The 22,069-nt window shown below is 43.9% G+C and overlaps 1 protein-coding gene across 1 annotated transcript in view; it reads left to right on the top strand.

The window, feature by feature from the left end:
- The window catches only part of LOC309529888 (cholesterol 24-hydroxylase-like), a 59,165-nt gene extending 37,444 nt beyond the window's left edge, over positions 1-21,721 (top strand). Inside the window, exons 5-15 of the mRNA XM_082218325.1 lie at positions 2,114-2,200; positions 4,163-4,301; positions 6,328-6,438; positions 9,325-9,481; positions 12,026-12,088; positions 13,263-13,335; positions 14,201-14,285; positions 15,189-15,299; positions 17,527-17,615; positions 19,308-19,374; positions 20,251-21,721. Coding sequence (XP_082074451.1) covers positions 2,114-2,200; positions 4,163-4,301; positions 6,328-6,438; positions 9,325-9,481; positions 12,026-12,088; positions 13,263-13,335; positions 14,201-14,285; positions 15,189-15,299; positions 17,527-17,615; positions 19,308-19,374; positions 20,251-20,412 — 1,144 coding nt within the window. The 3' untranslated portion in view covers positions 20,413-21,721. The remainder of the gene's footprint in view (positions 1-2,113; positions 2,201-4,162; positions 4,302-6,327; positions 6,439-9,324; positions 9,482-12,025; positions 12,089-13,262; positions 13,336-14,200; positions 14,286-15,188; positions 15,300-17,526; positions 17,616-19,307; positions 19,375-20,250) is intronic.
- Positions 21,722-22,069: the final 348 nt, after the last annotated feature.

Here is a 22,069-nt window from a genome sequence, read left to right as displayed (position 1 = left end):
CGGCAGCCACTCCCAGTCACCAGTCTGGCTGCCACATTCTGGATTAATTGCAGTTTCCAGGTCATCTTCAAAGGTAGCCCATTGCAGTAGTCCATGCGGGAGATAAGCGGAGCATGAACCACTCTGGCAAGGCAGTCCGCAGGCAGGTAGGGTCTCAGCCTGTGTACCAGATGGAGCTGGTAGACAGCTGCCCTGGATACAAAACTGAGCTGCGCCTCCATGGACAGCTGTGAGTCCAAAATGACTCCCAGGCTGTGCACCTGGTCCTTCAGGGGCACAATTACCCCATTCAGGACCAGGTAGTCCTCCACACATAACTAGCTTTTTTTCTTTTCTTTTTTACGATGCCTCTCCTGGCTTAGAAGCCATGATTTTCTGTTGCTACTGTCCAAACTTTTCCATATAGGAAAGCCTTGAAAAGTAAACTCTGTATTTCACAAGTGAAGTTTAAATTCCATTTCAGGGTTCCATATTCACTGGATGATCCCCTGGACAGATACAAACACATTCATCCTAGATAGCTGTGGAGCATACAGTGCTAGGACCAGGGTGCTGTCATCTGGCAGTGCAGACTGAAAAGAAGACTCTGGGTTCACACGCTCACAAGTTTGGAAGTGCTATTCATGTAGTAGACATGTGCACCCTGAAGAATGCCTGTAGCCTTTTACCTAGTTAGCTGTGGAAGTCTTCCTGAATACTCCATGCAATGGTTTACTAGGTACACCAGTAAATCCACAATGTGGCTCAAAGGTTAACAACTGGAAAATATTTAAGCTGCAGTTTAAGGGTGGATACATAAACATTTCCCCACCTGTCTGGCTTCTGGTAACCTGTGATTCCAGAGAGGTGACTTTTGCAGCTGGGTAAAAAGTGAGTGGAGAATCCACTGCCTCTTTTCTCCCCTGCAGACGGTGACTTTTAAAGATGTTCCATGGAGAGTGTTTGCAGACCTAGCTGCACACTGTGCATAAGACCAGCCTCAATTTGTGACCCACTAAATTATATGTAGCCCAAGAGCTTTCTATGGGGGTTTGCCAGAGCCTTGATAAACTCCCTGTTCTTTTTGCCTGCCTGGAGGTTGCATAAAGTAAGGATGTCTGGCACCTTGCATGTCACAATCAGTGGTTGGGTTGCAGCCTCATCCCTAGCTACCCCCATCATCCCTAGCTACCAGGACCAGTGGTCAGGGATGATGGGAGTTGTAGTACAACAACATCTGGGGACTCAAGATTGAGAAAGGCTGGGTAGGTCACAAGTTGTGCATGCCTGACAGAGATGTGGACAGACTTGGACTTACAGTGGTACCTCGGTTTTCCGGCGCTTGTTGCCGAACATTTCGGTTTTCGAATGCCGAAAACCCAGAAGTAAATGCTTCCGTTTTCAAACACGCTTTGGAAGTCAAACAGCTTCCACTGTGTGTATCTGTTGTTTTTCACAATTTCCTCTATTGAATTGGCAGACCATCCTTTGCACCTTGGTTTTTGAACATTTCAGAAGTCGAATGGTCTTCCGGAACGGATTACCTTTGAAAACCGAGGTTCCACTGTATTTTGGATCCCTGTCTGGAGAACCATGAGGTTAGGAGGAATATTTAGCAATGAAAATTTAGTGGGTAGCATTTATTTAAAATGCCAAATTGTACCGTATAGTATTAAGAAAAGGCAGACATGTGAAAATTAAAGAGGGGGAGTTGACAAAATAAGAGTTTATGTTCACACACCTAAGGCTCAGTTCTGGTAATCCTTCAAAACAAGGTTTGAAATATTGGAAACATGCTGTTAGAATCATGTACTCCCTTCTTTCTTCCTTCATGTACGCCAATCTCTTCCTTTTTCTGGTTTCTTCTAACCACTTTTTACCACGACTTCTGAATCAGGCAAACAATGACCAGAATTTATTCCAAAGCCTGGTTTTGCAAAACCAGCTTCAAACGCATTAGTGTGTATTTTGTCAAGTTCCAATATCATGGCAAACAAAGGTGGGAAACAAAAAATGAAGAAAGAACTCCATGGAAGTCTGTGGCACATTCCTGATTCTCCACACTAGATTAGATTAGAATATGACATCTGAACTAGTCCATGCAGGGTATAATGTTTTTCTCCATTTTCCGCAGATTTTTAGGGAATGGCTTAGTAAGTGACCTCGACCATGCCCGCTGGTACAAACAGCGGAGAATTATGGATGTGGCTTTCAGTCGAAGGTAAGGCAGAGAACATAGGCAGCTGCCTGATGCTATGACCAGTGCTCCATCTTGCTCAGCATTCATCTACAGTGGCTTGCCGCAGTTCTCCAGTGCTTCAGATAGGAGTCGTTCCCACCCTCCCAAGAGGAACCAGAGACTGAATTTGGAGCCTTCTTCATCTACTTTGTGCACAGAAGGTCCTGGATTCAGTCTCTCCAGGTAGGGCTGGAAAAGACTCCCTTGGGACTCAGCTACACAGCTGCAAAACACAGCTGTTCTAAATGTGTTGCGAAGTGCAATATACAAATGTGGCACTAGATGGCGAAAGTGAGCTATGCCAAATTCAACGTATTTTCCAAAACGTTTTTAGAAAAAGCATTTTCCCAGCGTTTTTAATATGTGTGTAGATTCCAGCACTGAGAGTCACTGCCATTCAGTGTAGACAGCGCTGAGCCATATAGACCAGAGGTATGACTGGATAAAATGGCTTCAAATGTTCCTATGGATTTTCTAAAAGAAATTCTTAATTAGAGGTGCAAGAAACTGCTCTGAAGGATTATTGTGCATGATCTTATATCTCATTAATATAAGAAATTCAGGTTAGGGACAACCTCCCAGCACAAAAAAGCTGGATTGTTGTTGGTGATGGTGGTGTGTTGGGAAAGTCCTAGATGTCTCATTCTGGCAAGCAGCAGCCACTGCCTTAATTGCAGCTCTGCGAACACTTTCCAAAGCGGCACAACTGTTAGACTTGTGAATTGATTTGCATATTCATTAGCTTTTCTTTTTTAAAAAAAAATCAAACTGTATTATGAACAAATATAGCAAATTTAAATCCTTTTTCAGAGCAGCTTTACTCTATTTGCTGTGAGTGTGTGTGTGTATCCATTGAAGAAAAAAATGAGTTTAGTCCATGAAAGGCTAGACATATCGTGCTGTGCAGTTTCCAACCTCACTCTCCATCAGTGAAATATATTGGCAGAAAAAAAGAACCTCAACATGTAATAATTCCATGGGATGCCATTCTGCATGGTGAGTGTGAAGTGTGGCCTTAGCAAACCATCGCCAAAGCCAGCAGGTTCCTTTGCATTGATATTAGTGCATGGATTGCCAACACACCTGGACATTGGAAGGCTGTCCTCCCCCCAAGTCTAATCGCACCAGGGTCACCACTGAGGGGGTAACTCTTCCTTCCTCATCTGCAGTTGGCTTCAAAAACCTGGAATTGTTGCTTTGAGCCCAATTGTTGCTGTTTGTGTGTGAGCGAGAGATTGCAGCTTGGTAGAAAACGTTTGTCGTATGCTGAAGAAATATGCATTGACCCTGGCCGTTGAAACTTGAGATGTATATTTTAGGACCCACAGTTATTATTGTGATTGTAATTTGTTTTTGACTATTTTTAATGGATGCTTAATTGTTGGGACCTGCCCTGGGACCTTCAGGTGAAGGGTGGATAAGTAGTAGTAGTAGTAGTAGTAATAGTAGTAGTAATAATAATAATAATAATAATAATAATAATTGTCAGAACACGCCTGGGAGAGAAAACGCTCTCTCTGGGCGTCTTCCTGATGAAGCGCAGCCCGGGACGTTCATAAATCTTCAGTCCTGGTGCGCATCAGTGACACATATCTTGAGATCATAGAATCATAGAGTTGGAAGAGACCACAAGGGCCATCGAGTCCAACCCCCTGCCAAGCAGGAAACAAATGTGCACACTCAATCAGTGCACACTCAATCAGCAGAGTATAGCAGAAACGATGTGGAGCTTAGGTGTGTGCATTCCAAGTAATTTATTAAGCAATATATACAGGACAAAGCAATCATGGCGTCCTCTCACATCTTCTCCAAGAGAGAGAGAGAGAGAAGTAAAGTACAAAAGTACAACACAGCGGAAGAGATAAGACTGACTTCCGTTCTCACACTTTCCAATAATAATAATAATAATAATAATAATAATAATAATAATAATAAATTGGACAGTTACCTCACTCGCTTGATGGGAACCTTCAACGACCAAGCCGACAAGCTTATGGAGCAGCTGGAGGGAAAAGCTGATGGAAAAACTGAAGTCGATATGCTGAGCTTGCTGAGTCGAGTGACCCTGGACATCATTGCAAAGGTACATGCTAGATTAATTTCCTGTTCTTGGACTCCAACTCCCATCATCCCTGATTTTGCTCTGCTGGCTGGGGCAGATGGGAGTTGGAGTCCAACAACATCGACCGGGCCACAGATTTCCCCATCTTTTTTAAATGTTATGCCTGCTGAGTTCAGCTCCACCACAGAGAATTCCTCTTTATTTCCCATTTTTCTTTTTATTGTTAAAGCACAGATCATGGCAAAAATTTATCAGGTTTTGTCAAATTAAAGTACAATACTAATGTCATACAGATTATTATTAAACCCTTTGTAAATAAAAGAACTTAAATTACTTACCAAACACAGAACAACCGTTCTGTATTTTTGAAATTGCCATGTTCATCTTACCATAATTACAAAAAAAAAAAAACAGACTAGTTCATGGTTCTTTTAATTTATTTTATTAATTCAAAATGTCTTACGTGCTCTTCATTGCAACAATCCCAGAACAAAGTACATAAGGAGTTTTAAAATAGAACACACAAAACAAAACACAAAAATACACAATTGCCACATCCACACTGTACATATTAAAAGTCAACTTTAAAAGTCATGGCTTCCTCCAAATAATCTTGGGAACTGTAATTTGTTACGGATTCTAGGAATTCCAACTACTCTCAGGACTCACTTGACAAAGGAAGCCACTACTGTTACAGCAGTATAACAGTGTCTTAATTAAATTGTATGTGTAGTAACTGTAGTAATTTGAAGGAATTTCCTTGCAGGAGACATTGGGAGAGGAGTTTGGAGAAAATCCCTGGAGAATGGTGTGAGGGAGTGGAAAGTGGCTAGCTGAGATGGCTCCTCCAGCAGAAAACTAGTGTTTGTTGCAACTGCTACTTAATAAAACAACCATGTTAACTATGGTCTCAAGTTATTGAACCCAAAGATATTTGTGGACGTGGCCAATCTTAACAAACAGTAAAACAATAGTTAAACAAACTTGCTCCGGCCTGAAAGCTCGATAAACACCTGAACAAACAAGCATAGTTGGCACGGAAAACTAATTAAGGTTGGCACCAGCTGCACTGCAAAGAGGAGGGAGTTCCCTAACTGGGGTGCCACCACCGAGAAGGCCCTCTCAACGGTTGCTGCGTAACATGTTACAGACAGCTATGGCACTGCTTTGTAAGCCCCCACACGGGAACGGAAATGATTCCTGCAAATGGCTCCCAAGGAAGAAGTTCAAGTAGGGGTAGGGAACTGTATCCTATCAGTGGGCAGGATCCATAACTGTCAGTCACCTGAAGTTTAGGGAAGTTTTTAAGGTTTGATGTTTTATTCTTTTTTTAATCTGTTGGGAGCCATCCAGAGTGGCTGGGGAAACTCAGCCAGGTGGGTGGGGTCAGTGGCGTAGCGTGGGGGGTGCCAGGGGTGCCGGCCGCACCGGGCGCAACATTTTGGGGGGGGCGCTCGCTGCCTCCGGAGTCGCCGAAGAGCCTCGGGCGCAGGCTGTAGCGGAGCCGCATGTCTCGCGGAACCGCCGAGCTGTGCGCGCGTCCGGGCTGAAGGCGCCCGGCAGGCAGCGGCTCTCAGCGCTCGCCGCGGAGGACGCGCCAGGCAGCCCCTCCTCACAGCCCTGCCTCCGCCGGTGCTGCTGCAGCTGCTGGGCCGTTGCATTTTCCTCACCTCTCTGCCCCCCTCCTCCTCCGGGCAAGCGGCGTCGTTTGGGCGGCAGCGCCAGCGGCAACTCACAGGTTAGGGGTTAGGGGGGGCGCAAGTTACTTGTCTTGCCCCGGGTTAGGGGGCGCAAATTACTTGCGTTGCCCCGGGTGCTGACAACTCACGCTACGCCGCTGGGTGGGGTTTAAATAATAATAAGTTGTTGTTGCTGTTGTCGTCGTGTAAGTGGCAGCGCCCCCAGAGTCACAAGGGTGACTATAAGGCACTCCCACTGCACCAGCCACCCCTGTGCATTAACATGTCAATAGAAGGGTTTCTATAGCAGCTCCTTCCCAGACCCTCAGACTTTTGACCAACCTTCTTATTTTTCTGAATGTTATCAGGTGGCTTTTGGCTTAGAACTGAACACTGTCTATGATGACCAGACGCCTTTTCCACGTGCCATATACATGACCCTACAAGGACTATCCAAATCCCGCATTCCTTTTTTCGAGGTGAGTGCAGACATTTATTTATTTCTGTGTGAACTTGCCCTATGCAAAGATTTTGCTTGTAAAGCTTATTCAGGGGGTCTCCAAAATCCTAGAATTACGCCTGTCTTGCAGGAATGTTTGTAACTGGGACTGTCTTGTCTTCAGAGAGCACGGACAAGAATTTGGATTCAGACTATTCATTGCCCGGGGAAGGAATTTTAAAGACTGGAGAGTAGGATGCTCGGTGGGTGATAATGTGATATTGAGCTCTCCTGTTGAGGGACTGGGCCAAGGGGCAGGGGGCTTTGCAAGCCTGTATATTCAGTTCAGCACCCCTTGTGAGGGGAGAGAGACTTTCTGTTCTTCCTCAGGCAACAACACTTCCACCTGCCTTGCCCCACCTAGCCCCTCCCAGACTTTGACTTTGAGAACAGCAGCTGGGAAGAGAGGAGTTCAGGGATATTTTTTAAAAATAGTTTTACAAGTTGTGCTTCTTTGTTTCTCAATTTGATCCTTTTACATGGTTTTGTACGTTTTGCGGTATTTTATGCATTGTGATTTGCTGTTACTTCTATTGATTATAGATTGCTAATTCTTTATTGTGGTCGAACTGTTTAATTATTATTTGCTGGTGTTTAATTTTACTGTTTACTATTAGATTCAGATGGATTGTTGAATGTTGCTTTGTTTGATGTAAGTTGTTTATTTTAAAGTTATTGTGACTCTTATACTGGATCAGATGGTTACTATTAATGTTTGATGTTTTATTATGCTTTTATGTCTTGGAAGCCGCACAGAGTGGCTTGGGCAACCCAGCTAGATGGGCGGGGTATAAATGAAATATTGTTGTTTTTGTTGGAGGGACAAGGATGTGGTGTGGCAGTGGTCCACAAATATTCCATCATTCTCACCAGGAGGCCAGTGCATCTGGCAATTGGATGTGAGGTTTGTATTTGGCAGAGGTCAGCAACCTTATCTGAGGATGGGCCGGTCGATGCTCCGTCCGTCGGAGAATGGGCCGGAGCGTGTGTGCATGCGCACTCTTCCGAATCAGAGGAGCACCTGTGCACATGTGCACACTATTTCCGGCGCTCCTCCTACCCAGATGTGCACTAGAAATAGGGTGTGCGCATGCGTGCTTCTCCGTCCCGCACGCGTGCGCACACAGTATTTCCAGCGCACATCTGGGTCAGAGGTGTGCCCATGCACATGCGCACAGGCCCCATCAACCCGGATGTCAGTCCCCGCACTGCACCATGCCAGTAAGAGCAGGTGGCGGGGGCAGCAGGGGTCGCCATGAGCCGGTTAGACAAGCCTTGTGGGCCACTACCGGCCCATGGGCCTTAGGTTGCTGATCCCTGGTATTTGGTGTTGGGAGGCAGAGACAGAATAGGATCTTGCTGGTATACAATCCACCCCACAGCCCGGAAGACGGAAGAGCTACCCACCTTGGAAGAATGGCAGATGAAGGTGATAGACTATATGGGACTGGCGGAAATGACCGGCAGAATCCGAGACCAGGGAAAAGAGGCGGGGGAAGAAGATTGGAAAAAATTTAAGAACTATCTGAAGAAACACTGTAAAATTAATGAGTGTTAGAATGGTGCTGGTTTTATAAATTAAGGGGTTTACAGCTGTAAAGATTAAGACTAAAAAGAAGAAAGGAGGTTATAAATTTGAGAAGATTGAGAGTAAGAATTTGCTGAAAAAAAGTTTGAAATTAGAATGCAGTAAGGGGAGGTATGGGGGAGTCTGGGAAATAAGTTATATGAAAATAAGGATTTGAAATTATACGTGGGTTTTTTTGTTTAGTTTTGTGTTTGTTTGTGTTGCTGTGTTTGTTAAATTTTTTTGTGAAATTTGAATAAAAATTTTATTAAAAAAAATACAATCCACCCCACAGCCCAACCATCTCCCTGACTGAGCTGGCAAACACATTCTCTGGCGCAGTATTGCAGATCCCAAGGACATCAGTTCTGGGGCTCTGCACATTCTGTGCAGCCATTTCGCTGCAGTCAGAATCAGAGGAGCCTGGAGTGTATAGAAATAGTGTATAGAAATTTGTGGACAGCTGGACAATCCCCAGCCTCTAATGTAGGGTTATGCATATTCTTGCTAACTAGCATGAGAAGGGTTTAAGTCCACAGAGCAGTATTGCTGATAGGCAGTGTTCAGACCATACAAATATTGTTGGTAGAGAGGACTCTGTGTGATGTCATTTCCTCTCCTCTCCCGGAGAGGAAGGAGCATATATTACTTCCTGCCCTCCCCTTCCACCATCATTGGATGCAGACATGTCTCTGCCTGCTGCAGTTTAATATATATATATATATATATATATATATATATATACACACACACACACACACACATACAATTTTTCAGAAATATTTTGACATAAATACAATCCAATATTTTCCAACAAATAGATGCTTGTGAAGCTGGTTATACTGTTAAATATAAGTATTTTAGCTGCATAGCTGCCTTTGCTGTGAACCAATGCATGATTATAAAGCAAGTACCGTAAATCTTATTTTTAAACTTACTGTACAAATTATTGCCTGATTCTTTCTTAAGTGGGGTAAGAAGGGGGAAGCTAGCTTACTTAATAGCTAGACTTGCTCAAAACAAGGTTTTACAGTCTGATTCCTATGCTTTTCATTTTGCCGCCAAGGATGGGATTCTGAAACTCTGTTTAACCCACACATGTGGGTGCCTGGAGGGATAAATTGCAATCAATATATATCCTCTCCTACCCAAAGGAGTTTGAGCGGTATACAAATTCCGGGCTTCTTTTCAGCCAAGCCAGTCCTCAAGGAAGCTTGCAAAGAGAAAAACCAAATACCCCACTATTATTAAGCCAGCAAATATATAATGGGCAATTCAAACCTGTTGTCTGTTTTATAGTACATGCCATGGAACAGAAAAGAAGTGAAAGGTGTTCAGGAGAGCATAAGGCTGCTACGTCGTACTGGGAAGGAGTGTATTGAACAGAGGCGTAAGGACGTGCAAGATGGAGAAGAAATCCCATTGGATATTCTCACTCAGATACTGAAGGGTGCAGGTAGACTATGATCTTTTGTACTTACCACACATGAGTGTCTCCATGCGGACCCCACAGGGTCATCTTTAGCCTTACAAAGTGGTTTACAGCCCTTCGTTTCAGCCGAACATGCTAGCTGCAAAAACATCTTAATTACCGTATTTTTCGCTCTATAACACGCACCTGACCATAACACGCCCATCGTTTTTAGAGGAGGAAAACAAGGGAAAAAATATTCTGAATGAAACAGTGGACGTATCATTTTTGTGCTTCATGCTGTGGCCACAGACATGTGCTCTGATGGTGAATTTTGGCTGACCCAATGCAAAAATCCTGAGAATCCCTGTGGATCCATGCTTTGTAACCATGTTTTTGCACCAGTGCAGCCCCAGGCAACAGTGGGTGTGTGGTTTTGGGGGGCAGGCTGTAGCTATGGACATGCTATGTGCTCTGATGGTGAATTTGGGGTGACCCAATGCAAAGATCCTGAGGATCCATGTGGATCCATGCTTTGTAACCACATTTTTGCACCATTGCAGCCCCAGGCAACAGTGGGTGTGTGATTTTTGGGGGGCAGGCTGTAGCCATGGACATGCTATGTGCTCTGATGGTGAATTTTGGCTGACCCAATGCAAAGATCCTGAGGATTCATGTGGACCCATACTTTTTAACCACGTTTTTGCACCATTGCAGCCCCAGGCAACAGTGGGTGCGTGATTTTTTTGGGGGGGACAGGCTGTAGCCATGGACATGCTATGTGCTCTGATGGTGAATTTTGGCTGACCCAATGCAAAGATCCTGAGGATCCATGTGGATCCATGCTTTGTAACCACGTTTTTGCACCATTGCAGCCCCAGGCAACAGTGGGTGTGTGATTTTGGGGGGGCAGGCTGTAGCCATGGACATGCTGTGTGCTCTGATGGTGAATTTGGGGTGACCCAATGCAAAGATCCTGAGGATCCATGTGGATCCATGCTTTCTAACCACATTTTAAGTGGGGAGGGAAGGAAAAACACAGAAGGCTTAAGAATGCAGGAGAGGGCTATAACGTGAGGAAAGCTAGGCAAAAGTTTCCCCCCACCCACCCACACAAGCCAGCCAGCGTGCTCTCTCTCTCTCTCCCCCTCCCACCTGCATGTTTTCCGGCTGCCTGATATTTATTTTTTTTAACTGCCTTGACAGAAGAAAGCATTTTAACTGCATTAAGAACTCTTTAGCAGCGAAACCTAAGCTTTGCCATCCCTTAAGAGGTACAGACACTGTAATCTTCCAGATCGCATGAATTTACAGGCAAAAAACTGTTTAAGGATTTCATCCTTTTAAATGGAAGAAAGCATATTTGAATGCTGTGTGTCTCCCAAAACAAAAAGCAGAAAGTCAAATCAGAATTTTAAACTGAACCTGTAATCTCTCTTCCCTTCACAAACATTGTTCCCTCCGGAGCACAGAGAGGAATTAGAGGGACGCTCTGCTTTCCTCTCTTCTTGCCTGGAGGGGAGGGGCTTTCCCTGCTCTTTGTTCCGTTTGAGCAAACACAGTAAGGAAACAGAGGAGGGTGGGCAGTAAGACCCTGAGGCAGAATGCAGGAAAGCAGCCACTTCCTCTTTTCAGGTTTCCCTTCTCCCTGAAGCGCGGTTCGATTTTTGCTTGATTTTTCGGCTCCAGGGACCACACATTCGCTGCATAACACGCACAGACATTTCCCCTTCCTTTTTAGGAGAAAAAATCTGCGTGTTATAGAGCGAAAAATACGGTAGTCACTATTACTACTACTACTACTGTGGGACGCGGGTGGCGCTGTGGGTTAAACCACAGAACCTAGGACTTGCCGATCAGAAGGTCGGCGGTTCGAATCCCTGCGATGGGGTGAGCTCCCGTTGCTCGGTCCCTACTCCTGCCCACCTAGCAGTTTGAAAGCATGTCAAAGTGCAAGTAGATAAATAGGTACCACTCCTGTGGGAAGGTAAACGTTGTTTCCGTGCGCTGCTCTGGTTCGCCAGAAGTGGCTTAGTCATGCTGGCCACATGACCCGGAGGCTGGACACCGGCTCCCTCGGCCAATAAAGCGAGATGAGCGCCGCAACCCCAGAGTCGGCCACGACTGGACCTAATGGTCAGGGGTCCCTTTACCTTTACCTTACTACTACTACTACTACTAGTAACAGAGTATGCAGCCTTCTTTGTAATTTCCCTTAGATGTTCATATGCAAAAGGGGGGGGGGTATTTTCTCCCCATCTGTACTGCAGCTAGTAGCACAAGAAGCAATGACGTTTAATTCTAAAGAACCGAGTTTGGCTTGCTTGTTAGGGAAACCACCATAAACAGATATCACCAAAATGTGTTACAGGTGATCATCTGGCTGCTTCATCCTAAATTGATGGAAGTCTCCAGCTAGACTCATAAACGGCATAAAGCAATAAGCTAACTTTGAGAGAACTAGCTATGAAAAACCAGGACTAGTTCCAATACCTTCCCGCCAACGTCTTGCTATTGTTAGAACAGTCCAGAATTTACACTTCTGTCCAGAAAGTTATGTCAGCTTTTGCTCTTTGTTTTCCATTACAGCACAGGAAGAGGGCTGCAACGATGAACTGATGTTGGACAATTTTGTCACCTTCTTCGTTGCAGGTTTGTAGGTCTGTTGTTCTTTAGATATAATTAAGAAGATCAGCCACCCAGAACAGACTTCTGGCATGTATAACCAACACAGATAAAAATAGTATTCAGATTAATATCCACACACAGATTTTTTTTTCTGGGGCTAACTGTACCAACTGGATTCATATCTTGATGTGAATAATAATAATAATAATAATAATAATAATAATAATAATACCTATTACTATCCAGAGTCAGTAGCTGTTGTGCCTGACAAGTTTGTAAGAAGCAATTTGAAACTTTGCATTTCTTCCAACCTTGGCCAATTGCATTCATGTGTTGAGGGCTGTGCTGCTTTCAAATTCACCTCTCACTCAAGTTTAGCTTTTTACCAGATGGACTGAAAGTCGGTTTTATTAGCTGGTGGAGGAAGCTGGCCAGCATTGGAGATGTGCTGGTGCAGAGATGCTTACCTAACCTCCCAGCAGGTGAGTCGTTGCTGCTTACTGGGAGGGGTGAGGTGGCGACGAGGTCAGCAAGCTGCAAAAGCACCAGTGGAGCCAATATGGTGCTCCTGCTGGTGTATTTGCACTGTGTTGCTCTGTCCAGGGCCTTGCCCCATCTCTTCCAGGTAAGCAGCAACAGCTCACCTGCCAGGAGGTCAGGTAAGCATCTTCACTCCACCACCCCTGAGCTGCTCACACAGCAGCACGCTAAACTATCACTCGGCTTCCACCAGGAGACACTGTTCCATCTCCAGAAATCAGCTTTTGGAAAAAGAAAATATATTTCCTTATCTCATATTTTGCTGCTTGTTTCTGTTGGAAATTAAGTTTCTGCCATTATGCATGAGCCACGTTAATCAGGGCTTCTATCTTTTATCAGAAGACTAATTCCAATCTATAGTTTGATTCCTAACCACATTCTGCCATGTTCTGTGGTGTAGAGCCAGTGTGGTGTGGAGGTTAAGAGCGGTGGATTTGTAATCTGGTGAACCGGGTTTGCGTCCCCGCTCCTCCACATGCAGCTGCTGGGTGACCTTGGGCCAGTCACACTTCTTTGAAGTCTCTCAGCCTCACTCACCTCACAGAGTGTTTGTTGTGGGGAAGGAAGGGAAAGGAGAATGTTAGCTGCTTTGAGACTCCTTAGGGTAGTGATAAAGTGGGATATCAAATCCAAATTCTTCTTCTTCTTTATCCTGCAGGTCACGACACCACTACTACCCAGTTAAGTTTCACCATAATGGAGCTGTCACGAAACCCTGAGGTAGTTGCAAAGTAGGTGAACTGTTTGTCTCTTCACTTGTCCATGCTGGTAGTTTTAAGAAGTTGTAGCTTTTCACTTTTTAGAATATGTGAGACTTTGGAGGCCAGTTCACACAATTTTTCCATTCAGACCAGCACTCAGTGCACGTGAACAAGCGTAATGTGAGAAAACCATGGATATAGAGTTGTGGATGTAGAGGTGAAGTACTTAATATCTACTAAAAATCTGGGGATCTTGACAATATTGGCAAGTACCCAAGTTCAGGTGCATAATAATAATAATAATAATAATAATAGTAAAATTTAAATTTTAATAATAATAATAATAATAATAATAATAATAATAATAATAATAATAATTTATACCCCACCCTTCCCAGCCAAGGCCGGGCTCAAGAGCGGCTTACAAGCAATAATAAAAACAAGTTAAATGATTACAACTTAAAAACAAAATTAAAAAATACAACATTAAAATATTGAAACATTAAAATATTAAAATGTAGCCTCATCGCAGAGGGAGAAGGAAAAGAAAAAAGAAAGCCCTCCCCAGCCGAAGCCAGGCTCAGAGCGGCTAACAACAGTAAAATAATACAGCATTCTAAAATCAATTCATTATAAAATCAGTTCAAATCAAACTGATGGCAACCATTGGGCTAGAGTTCTGTGAAGAATTACCAAAGAAGGGGATCAGGCTGTGCCTTGGCCAAAGGCCTGGTGGAACAGCTCTGTCTTGCAGGCCCTGCGGAAAGATGTCAAGATGTGTGGGTAAAGATATGGTCCTAAGGTATGGCCATAAGACGTTACATAGTCTATGTACGAATTTGTATGAATGCCCCATGTAGGCCAGCGGTTGCCAATGAAATCTTGTGATTTGTAGACTTCAGGCTGAAGTGGATGACGTCATTGGTGTGAAGAGAGACATCGCCTACGAAGATCTTGGGAAGCTCCAGTACTTATCTCAGGTACACTTGGAGAACAAATGCGATGAAAAATTGTATTTAAAAAAGAAAAGGAAGAAAGAGCAAAGGCACAGGTAACCCAACGCTGCTCTCAACCCTTTTGGCTCAGCAGTCACTGGTGAGATTATGGACTCCTTCTGACGACCTGTTTATTCAGCATTTATCCAGATTTGTCTGAACAAAGCTTATGGGGCAGTTCGGTTTTTATTGAGCATACGTTCCAATTTGTTTACAGGGTGATTCTATGCCAGTGAGCATTCATCCTGAATTGCTTGCAGGGTGTTTAGCTGTCTTCCCGTTAATCATTCATTCTAGACTTTCAATACATTTGTCTGTAACTTTCCAAACCAAAGGTGAGTTCCTGGTCAAAGGCAACAAGCCCACAGTGGGGCTGTCACATGGCCTCCCTGAGGAGGAGGAGCCACACCCAGGCTTGAGGGTCAGTGCCCTGGAGGCTCTAACTTGCACTGACCTCTCCCCATCCTCAGCCTCCCATCCCATTTGTTTCTCCTTTCCTGCCCTGGCAACTGGCAGCAGAAGGAGCAGGGCAGAGTCAGGAAGCCAGTCCGCCATGGCACCCACCACCTGAGAGGTGCTGGAGCTATGCTCAGGCTGAAAAAAACTAACCCTGGTTTGAAATGCAGATGTGTCTGTGGTCGTGCAAAAGGCATTTCTTCCAGTTCTCAAGAATTATAAGAGGCTTTTCTTACTGGTGGGGAACTAAGGCTAAGGGAAATATATTTGCTGAAAACCATCAAGCAGGTTTGAGTATGAGCTGGAGACGAAACTCAAAAGTGTTTGTTTTCCAGCTGAAAGCCCACCCTTCCCATCTCTCCAATCACCGTAGCTGTTAAGTAAAGAAATCCCTTTACCAGCATTTGGCTCAAGCTGTTGTTATCATCCCAGGTTCTCAAGGAAGCCTTGCGCTTATACTCTCCGGTTCCCACTGTTCCTCGCTGGACATTGAAGGAAACCGTCTTTGAAGGAGTCAGAATTCCAGCAAACACAACTCTGATGGTGAGTCTCAAAAATATTGGCCTTTAGCATCAAACCTCCCAGATCTGCGTTAATTTTTGTTTAAGTAAATCTGGGGCAGTGTTATGTGCCATAGTTATGCGGGAAGAACGCAAGGAAGCTGCAGAAGTCTAGTAGAAGCAGTCGCAAAATTTAGCATGCTCAGAATCTCAGCTTGAACTCCCCCCCCCATTATACAAAAAAAAAAAGCAACTTCCAAGCCCTTATGATGGCAAAGATATGCTTAAAACTATGTGGTCCAGTGAAAATCACAGAAGCCAGAGGGGGTGGATGAGGTGACTAAGAATTCCAGGCGCCAGAAAGCAAATTTGTCTGGGTGCTCTGTGTAGTCTTGTGCCCTTGCCCACATGCCTACCAAATCCAGATTTTTTTCAGTTGGCATTCATCTGTCTCAAGAGACAATGGAGTGTGCCTCGAGGGGTGAAGCCAAACCGCTGCGTTAGTAGCACCAAAGTGACCTCCCCTGGGCCAAAGCCTGGGCAGTGTGCATGGAGGTCCTGGGCTGCCCAGACAAGAAGACTCCCCTCTCAGCCTCACTGATGTGCTGCAAAGGATAGCAGAGAAATATGTTTAGCATCAGCTTAGCTGCAGGAGTTGCCGGAAGGAGGTGCACAAGAGAGCCAGCGTGGTGTAGTGGTTAAGAGCGGTGGACTCGTAATCTGGTGAACCAGGTTCGCTTCCCCACTCCTCCACATGCAGCTGCTGGGTGACCTTGGGCGAGTCACACTTCTCTGAAGTCTCTCAGCCCCACTCACCTCACAGAGTGTTTGTTGTAGGGGAGGAAGGGAAAGGAGAATGTTAGCTGCTTTGAGACTCCTTAAAGGGAGTGAAAGGCGGGGTATCAAGTCCAGTCTCTTCTTCTTCTTCTACAAGGCACCATCAAACCACCTCCGGATTTGTGTGGGGTTAAATCTTTAGCCTTTTCTTCTCCCTAAGATATCCCACGAGGCAGTGGAAGTTTAGGAGCAGAGTTTTCCTTCTCCTAGATGGGCTACCTTCCCAGGTTGACGAGCCCCATCTGCTCCTAACTTCCCTCTACAGCAGAGATTATTATATGTGGAATCAAATCCAATGATTTTAATTTATGTCGGCTACACCAGTAAGATGAAACAATAACTGGCTGTATTTCTTAGTTTCTGTTATGAAGTTTTCACTCTAGCATCCGTCTTGGAACCATTCCTAAAAAATAAAAATAGCAGGCCTTAAGCATCTACATTACAAATTTTATAAAGAAACACTTTTGCCTTTGGGCCGCTAGGTGGCAACCACATAAACATATCTTTATAATAAAGAATATGATCTCAAATCCTCACCAAACGTTTCATTCCGAAAAGTAATATAAAAGCCCCCACTCAATTTCAATAAGCATGTTCTTGAACAAGATGCTTTTCCTTGATTGGGTATAATATGTTGACTTAATAACTTATGGCAAGTCCCATATTCTAAAAAAAACAACCCTGTTCAGATAGAAGATGTGAGGATTCTTTCCCCCAGTAAACAGGTGTTGACATATCGTGTGAGATCCAAAGGACAAGGATCATTTCTGTATCCACATTGTAAACACATGTTTTCAACAAAATTAAGAGTATATTTATCAGATTCATTTCTAATTCGTAACCTGAGATTTCTTTAATGCATTCCACCACTGAACACCAGGCATTTTGAATTTTATGGTATTTTTGAAAAATATTTAAATATTTTTACTTAATTAATACACCCCGCCCCTCATCTGAAGATCACAGGGTGGTTTACAACATAAAAATACAAAATGAAAACACAAAATACATAAATAGTCTTGCATGTGGGTGCTTTAGTTTAGAGGTGCTCAGATGCCATTGGAGGATGAATGCAAGATCTAAATAATTCTCTTTCAGATTCATAGATATCAGTGTTTTATCTCCAAACATTTGCTTTCTGCTTTCTCCAACACACACCTGTGACTGTTTCAGCCATGTGTCAAACAGCCTAACAGCACCATGAGTTCAATTTTGTATTAGGGATTCAATTAAATTTAAAAACATTTCCAGCTAATGCTGATATAAATGTAGTAGATGTGACTTTAGGGTGTGTGGAGGAACGGCCAGGAAGTGATAACATCATTTCATTAAATGAGGTTGTGATGTGCAGCTGCCTCTTGCTGTGAATGACAAATGTTTTTGCAGCTTGCTTTGCATTTACAAGTGCAAATGACTGTCTCCTCTCTTGCCAGTTCAGTCAATATGTCATGGGACGCATGAAAAGGTTTTTCAAAGACCCCTTTATCTTCAATCCTGACCGGTTTAGCAAAGACCAAACAATGTAAGTTTCTGTTGCTGCATTTTTAGGGAAATTGTGCTAAACGTTCTTTCATTTGTTTGCTTTGGGCTGTATCCAACAAATGCATCCTGTCAGTTCAAGGAATTTCACTTTTTTTTTTGCAGTGGGACTAGGTTTAGTGGATGCACAGAGGGCGAAGAAGCAGGGAAAGTTGGTTGGTACAATTAGAAATCCTTGTTTTGAGAGGGCACAGTATTTAATGCTATGCTGGATACAACTCTCTAATACAATGCATATTGTCTAGTCAATGTTAGAAACTTGGTGAATGTTGACATTTACTGGTAATTCTTAGGATTTTAGGAGACAAGCTGGAAAATGTAAAAACAAATTGTAACATGAAGCTCATTTGAATGGCCTGTATGGATAACATATTGGGAATACAAATGACTTTGGAACATGCAGTTGAAGTGGCCAGTTGGCATTAAATTTACTCCTAAATTGAAAGGTATCTTTTGACATTTCCTCCTGGATTTATTAATACAGAGGATTACCAGCAAACGTCAATATTCACACAATTCTGATGCTATGATAACTTGGTTCCCAGAAGAAAAATTGACTGCTTTTTTACTTTAACGGTAGCTTGGTCTGCAGAAATTAACATGTGGGGCTTTTCACAACATAGAGTATTATCAGTTGGTCTCTGTGTTAAGCTACTTTTAAGCACACAGGAACCCAAGGCGATGCCTGGGCAAGACATATAATGTAGGAATACAAGTGAATAGTAAAGAAAACCTGCACAAGCGACGCTGACACAAAACCCCACACATACACTAAGTAGAATACAGTGGTACCTCGGGTTAAGAACTTAATTCGTTCTGGATGTCCGTTCTTAACCTGAAACTGTTCTTAACCTGAAGCACCACTTTAGCTAATGGGGCCTCCTGCTGCTGCCGCGCGATTTCTGTTCTCATCCTGAAGCAAAGTTCTTAACCCGAGGTACTATTTCTGGGTTAGCGGAGTCTGTAACCTGAAGCATCTGTAACCTGAAGCGTATGTAACCCGAAGTACCACAGTAGAAGCATTGCCACTCCACCTCACTCACCATATCCCCCCCTCCAACTCTTTCCCCCTTTTCTTCCTAATGTAACACTAATGTGTCAACAAATGAAACTGATCTGTAGAAAGTGTAACTTGAAGAAAGTGACATTGCACATACTTTTGTAAACCAAGACATCTTTAATAAAAAATATGTTAGAAAAGGGAAAAGAGGGGGGAGAAGAAATGGAAAAAGGAGGCTATAAAAATGATTACGGTGGTACCTCAGGATGCAAACGGGATCTGTTCCGGAGCCCTGTTCGCATCCTGAATAGAACGTAAGACGTGACGGCACGTCTGTGCGGGTTGCGTTTTGTCGCTTCCGCACGTGATGTCATTTTGAGCGTCTGTGCATGTGCGAGCGGCAAAACCCGGAAGTAACGGGCTCCATTACTTCTGGGTTGCCACAGAGCACAACCTGAAAGTGCTCAACCTGAAGCACATTCAACCCGAGGTATGACTATACCATTGTTGTACCGAAAGAGTGGATCAGGTACACTCCTAAGCAGGTGGAGTGAGTTCAAGGTTGCAACGAAGCCATTGCTAAGGACGCTGTCTATGCAAAGCCATTTCAATAACTCTTATCTTGAGATTCCTGCATTGCAGTTCTATGATTTTCTCTCTCTCTATTTTTTTTAGACCATACTTTACCTACTTCCCATTTTCCCTTGGAGGTCATACCTGTATTGGGCAGCTATTTTCACAGGTAAGGCAGTGCCCATTAGGATTTCCAAGTCCCCTCTTAAGTGGCACCTGTCCTTTTAAAAAGCCCATCTTGGAGGTCTCTAAGCAGAGGTTAGATGGCCATCTGTCAGGGATGCTTTAGCACTGGAATAGATGACCCTCAGGGTCCCTTCCAACTCTACAATATTCTGTGATTCTACCTTGCTGATCCAGGAGCCTGGGCAAAAGGACTGGTGGAACAGCAGGGTGGGGTGTGTAATAGCTTCAGGGATGGTGCCCCATAGCCCAGCCTTCCCCAGCTGTGGGTTCCCCAATATTTCATTTATTTAAAATATATAGATCTCGCGGTCAGGCTCTGGGCCTCAGCAAGGCAGAACTCAGGCTTCATTCAGAGTGAGGTTTAGGCCATGTTCACATCACACAATTAAAGTGCTATGATATCACTGTAAACATGAGCGGCTTCCCTCAAAGAAACTATAATTAGTTAAGAGTTCCTTACCAAGAGGACTTGATTGTTAGACTATAGTTCTTTGTTATAGTTCTGTAGACTATAGTTCTTTGTGAGGGCCATAAAGGTCTCAGCAGCAGAATGATGGTTGGAAATTATATATAGATTTTTTAAAAGTCTGTATCATTTATGGGCCTGTAATTTTTTTAAAAAAATATGAGTCAAATAAAAACAAATCCAAACTATTATTTTTTTCCAGCGCTCTCGATTTCTTAGTCCGCTAGATTTTTATTTCTTTATTTAATGGCTGAATTTAATCCTGTATTTTGAACAAGTCTAGAATAAGCATTTGCACTTATCTGGAGATAGTGTTCAACTGTGTCAAAATGGCAAGAGCCAGTTTACCATTCATTCATTCATTCATTCATTCATTCATTGTTTTTATCACAGATGGAGGCTAAAGTGGTGATGGCCAAATTTCTGCAGAGGTTTGAATTCCAGCTGGTCCCGCCTCAGAGCTTTAAAATTATGGACACACAGTCGCTGAAGCCATTTGATGGCTTAGTATGCAGACTGAGACCACGGCGCCACCTTCGCTCTGACGGGGATTAAATAATCGGCAGTAGGATATTGTCATTCACAGCTTGAATTCCTACTGGAACCTGCTTAAAAGTTCCATTTCCCGGCGGGTTGGAGGAGGAGAGAGCTCATTTTGGAGTTGGGGCTATTTTGCAATCATAGTTGATGGGTTTTTAAAAAAATTATTTAATCATTTTTTCAATACAAACAACCGTGAAAGACACTACAACAAATACCATAATAACAATTACACAATTTGACAATTCAGATTTAAATACACTGATATACCTATGACTGCAGCTTTTTAACAACTATCATAGTTGAGGTGAGTTTGTGTGTGTTTGCCTAAAGCAGGCATCCCCAACCTTCGGCCCTCCAGATGTTTTGAACTACAATTCCCATCATCCCTGACCACTGGTCCTGTTAGCTAGGGATCATGGGAGTTGTAGGCCAAAAACATATGGAGAGCCGCAGGTTGGGGATGCCTGGCCTAAAGGGTTATCTGTTGGGGGCTTTGCGGTGTTTGTCATCATAATTGACTTGTACAGGTTTGCCTATTAAGATGTCTATGTAGGGAGATATTTGTAAAACGTAAGGTAAGGTCCAGTGCATGGCAGCAGTGAGAGAAGGCTGGGATGATGGGGTGTGTCCCATGCTGATTAATAATAATAATAATTTTATTATTTATATGCCGCCTATCTGACTGGGTTGCCCCAGCCTCCCTGGGCGGCTCCCAAGAAAATATTAAAAACACAATGCAACATCAGCCATAAAAAACTTCCCTAAACAGGGCTGCCTTCAGATGTCTCCTAAAAGTCAAATAGTTGTTTATCTGTTTGGCATCTGATGGGAGGGTGTTCCGCTGGGAGGGTGCCACTGCCAAGAAGGCCCTCCGCCTGGTTCCCTGTAGCTTTGCTTCTCGCAATGAGGGAACTGCCAGAAGGACCTCGGAAGTGGACCTCAGTGTCCGGGCTGAATGATGGAGGTGGAGACACTCCTTCAGGTACACTGGGCCGAGGGCCATTTAGGGCTTTAAAGGCCAGCACCAGGACTTTGGATTGCGCTTGGAAATGTACTGGGAGCCAATGTAGATCCTTTAGGACCAGTGATTGCCTGAGGGTGAAGTGTGACAGAACAGGTGGGGGGGGGACAGGAAAAGGGGAGTTGAGTTTTGGAGGGAGGAGGCTGTGGGATTAGGATAGGATAGGATAAGGATGATGGTCTGGATGAGGAATAAAGTTATAAACTACAAAATATCCAAGCACTGTTATGGAAAGCAAAACATGTAAGAATGTGTTATAGCCAGCTTTTTACTATACTAATAAAGTTTTGTTTGTTCAAACCATGTCTCATATTTGGCCAAGGTATTCATGTCTATATGGTGGCAGCAAAATACCGATATGTAGTTAGAAGATGGATCAAGGTATTAAAGCCTAGAGCAAGCTTCCTCAACCTCGGCCCTCCATATGTTTTTTGGCCTACAACTCCCATGATCCCTAGCTAGCAGGACCAGTACTCAGGGATGGTGGGAATTGTAGTCTCAAAACATCTGGAGGGCCGACAGTGGAATTTGCTGCCAAGGAGTGTGGTGGAGTCTCCTTCTTTGGAGGTCTTTAAGCAGAGGCTTGACAACCATATGTCAGGAGTGCTCTGATGGTGTTTCCTGCTTGGCAGGGGGTTGGACTCGATG

The sequence above is a fragment of the Podarcis vaucheri genome (genome assembly GCF_965113315.1).
Source record: "Podarcis vaucheri genome assembly, chromosome: 1".
Taxonomy (NCBI): Eukaryota; Metazoa; Chordata; class Lepidosauria; order Squamata; family Lacertidae; genus Podarcis; species Podarcis vaucheri.
The sequence above is the reverse complement of the archived record's forward strand: the minus strand, read 5'-3'. Positions and strand labels throughout refer to the sequence as shown.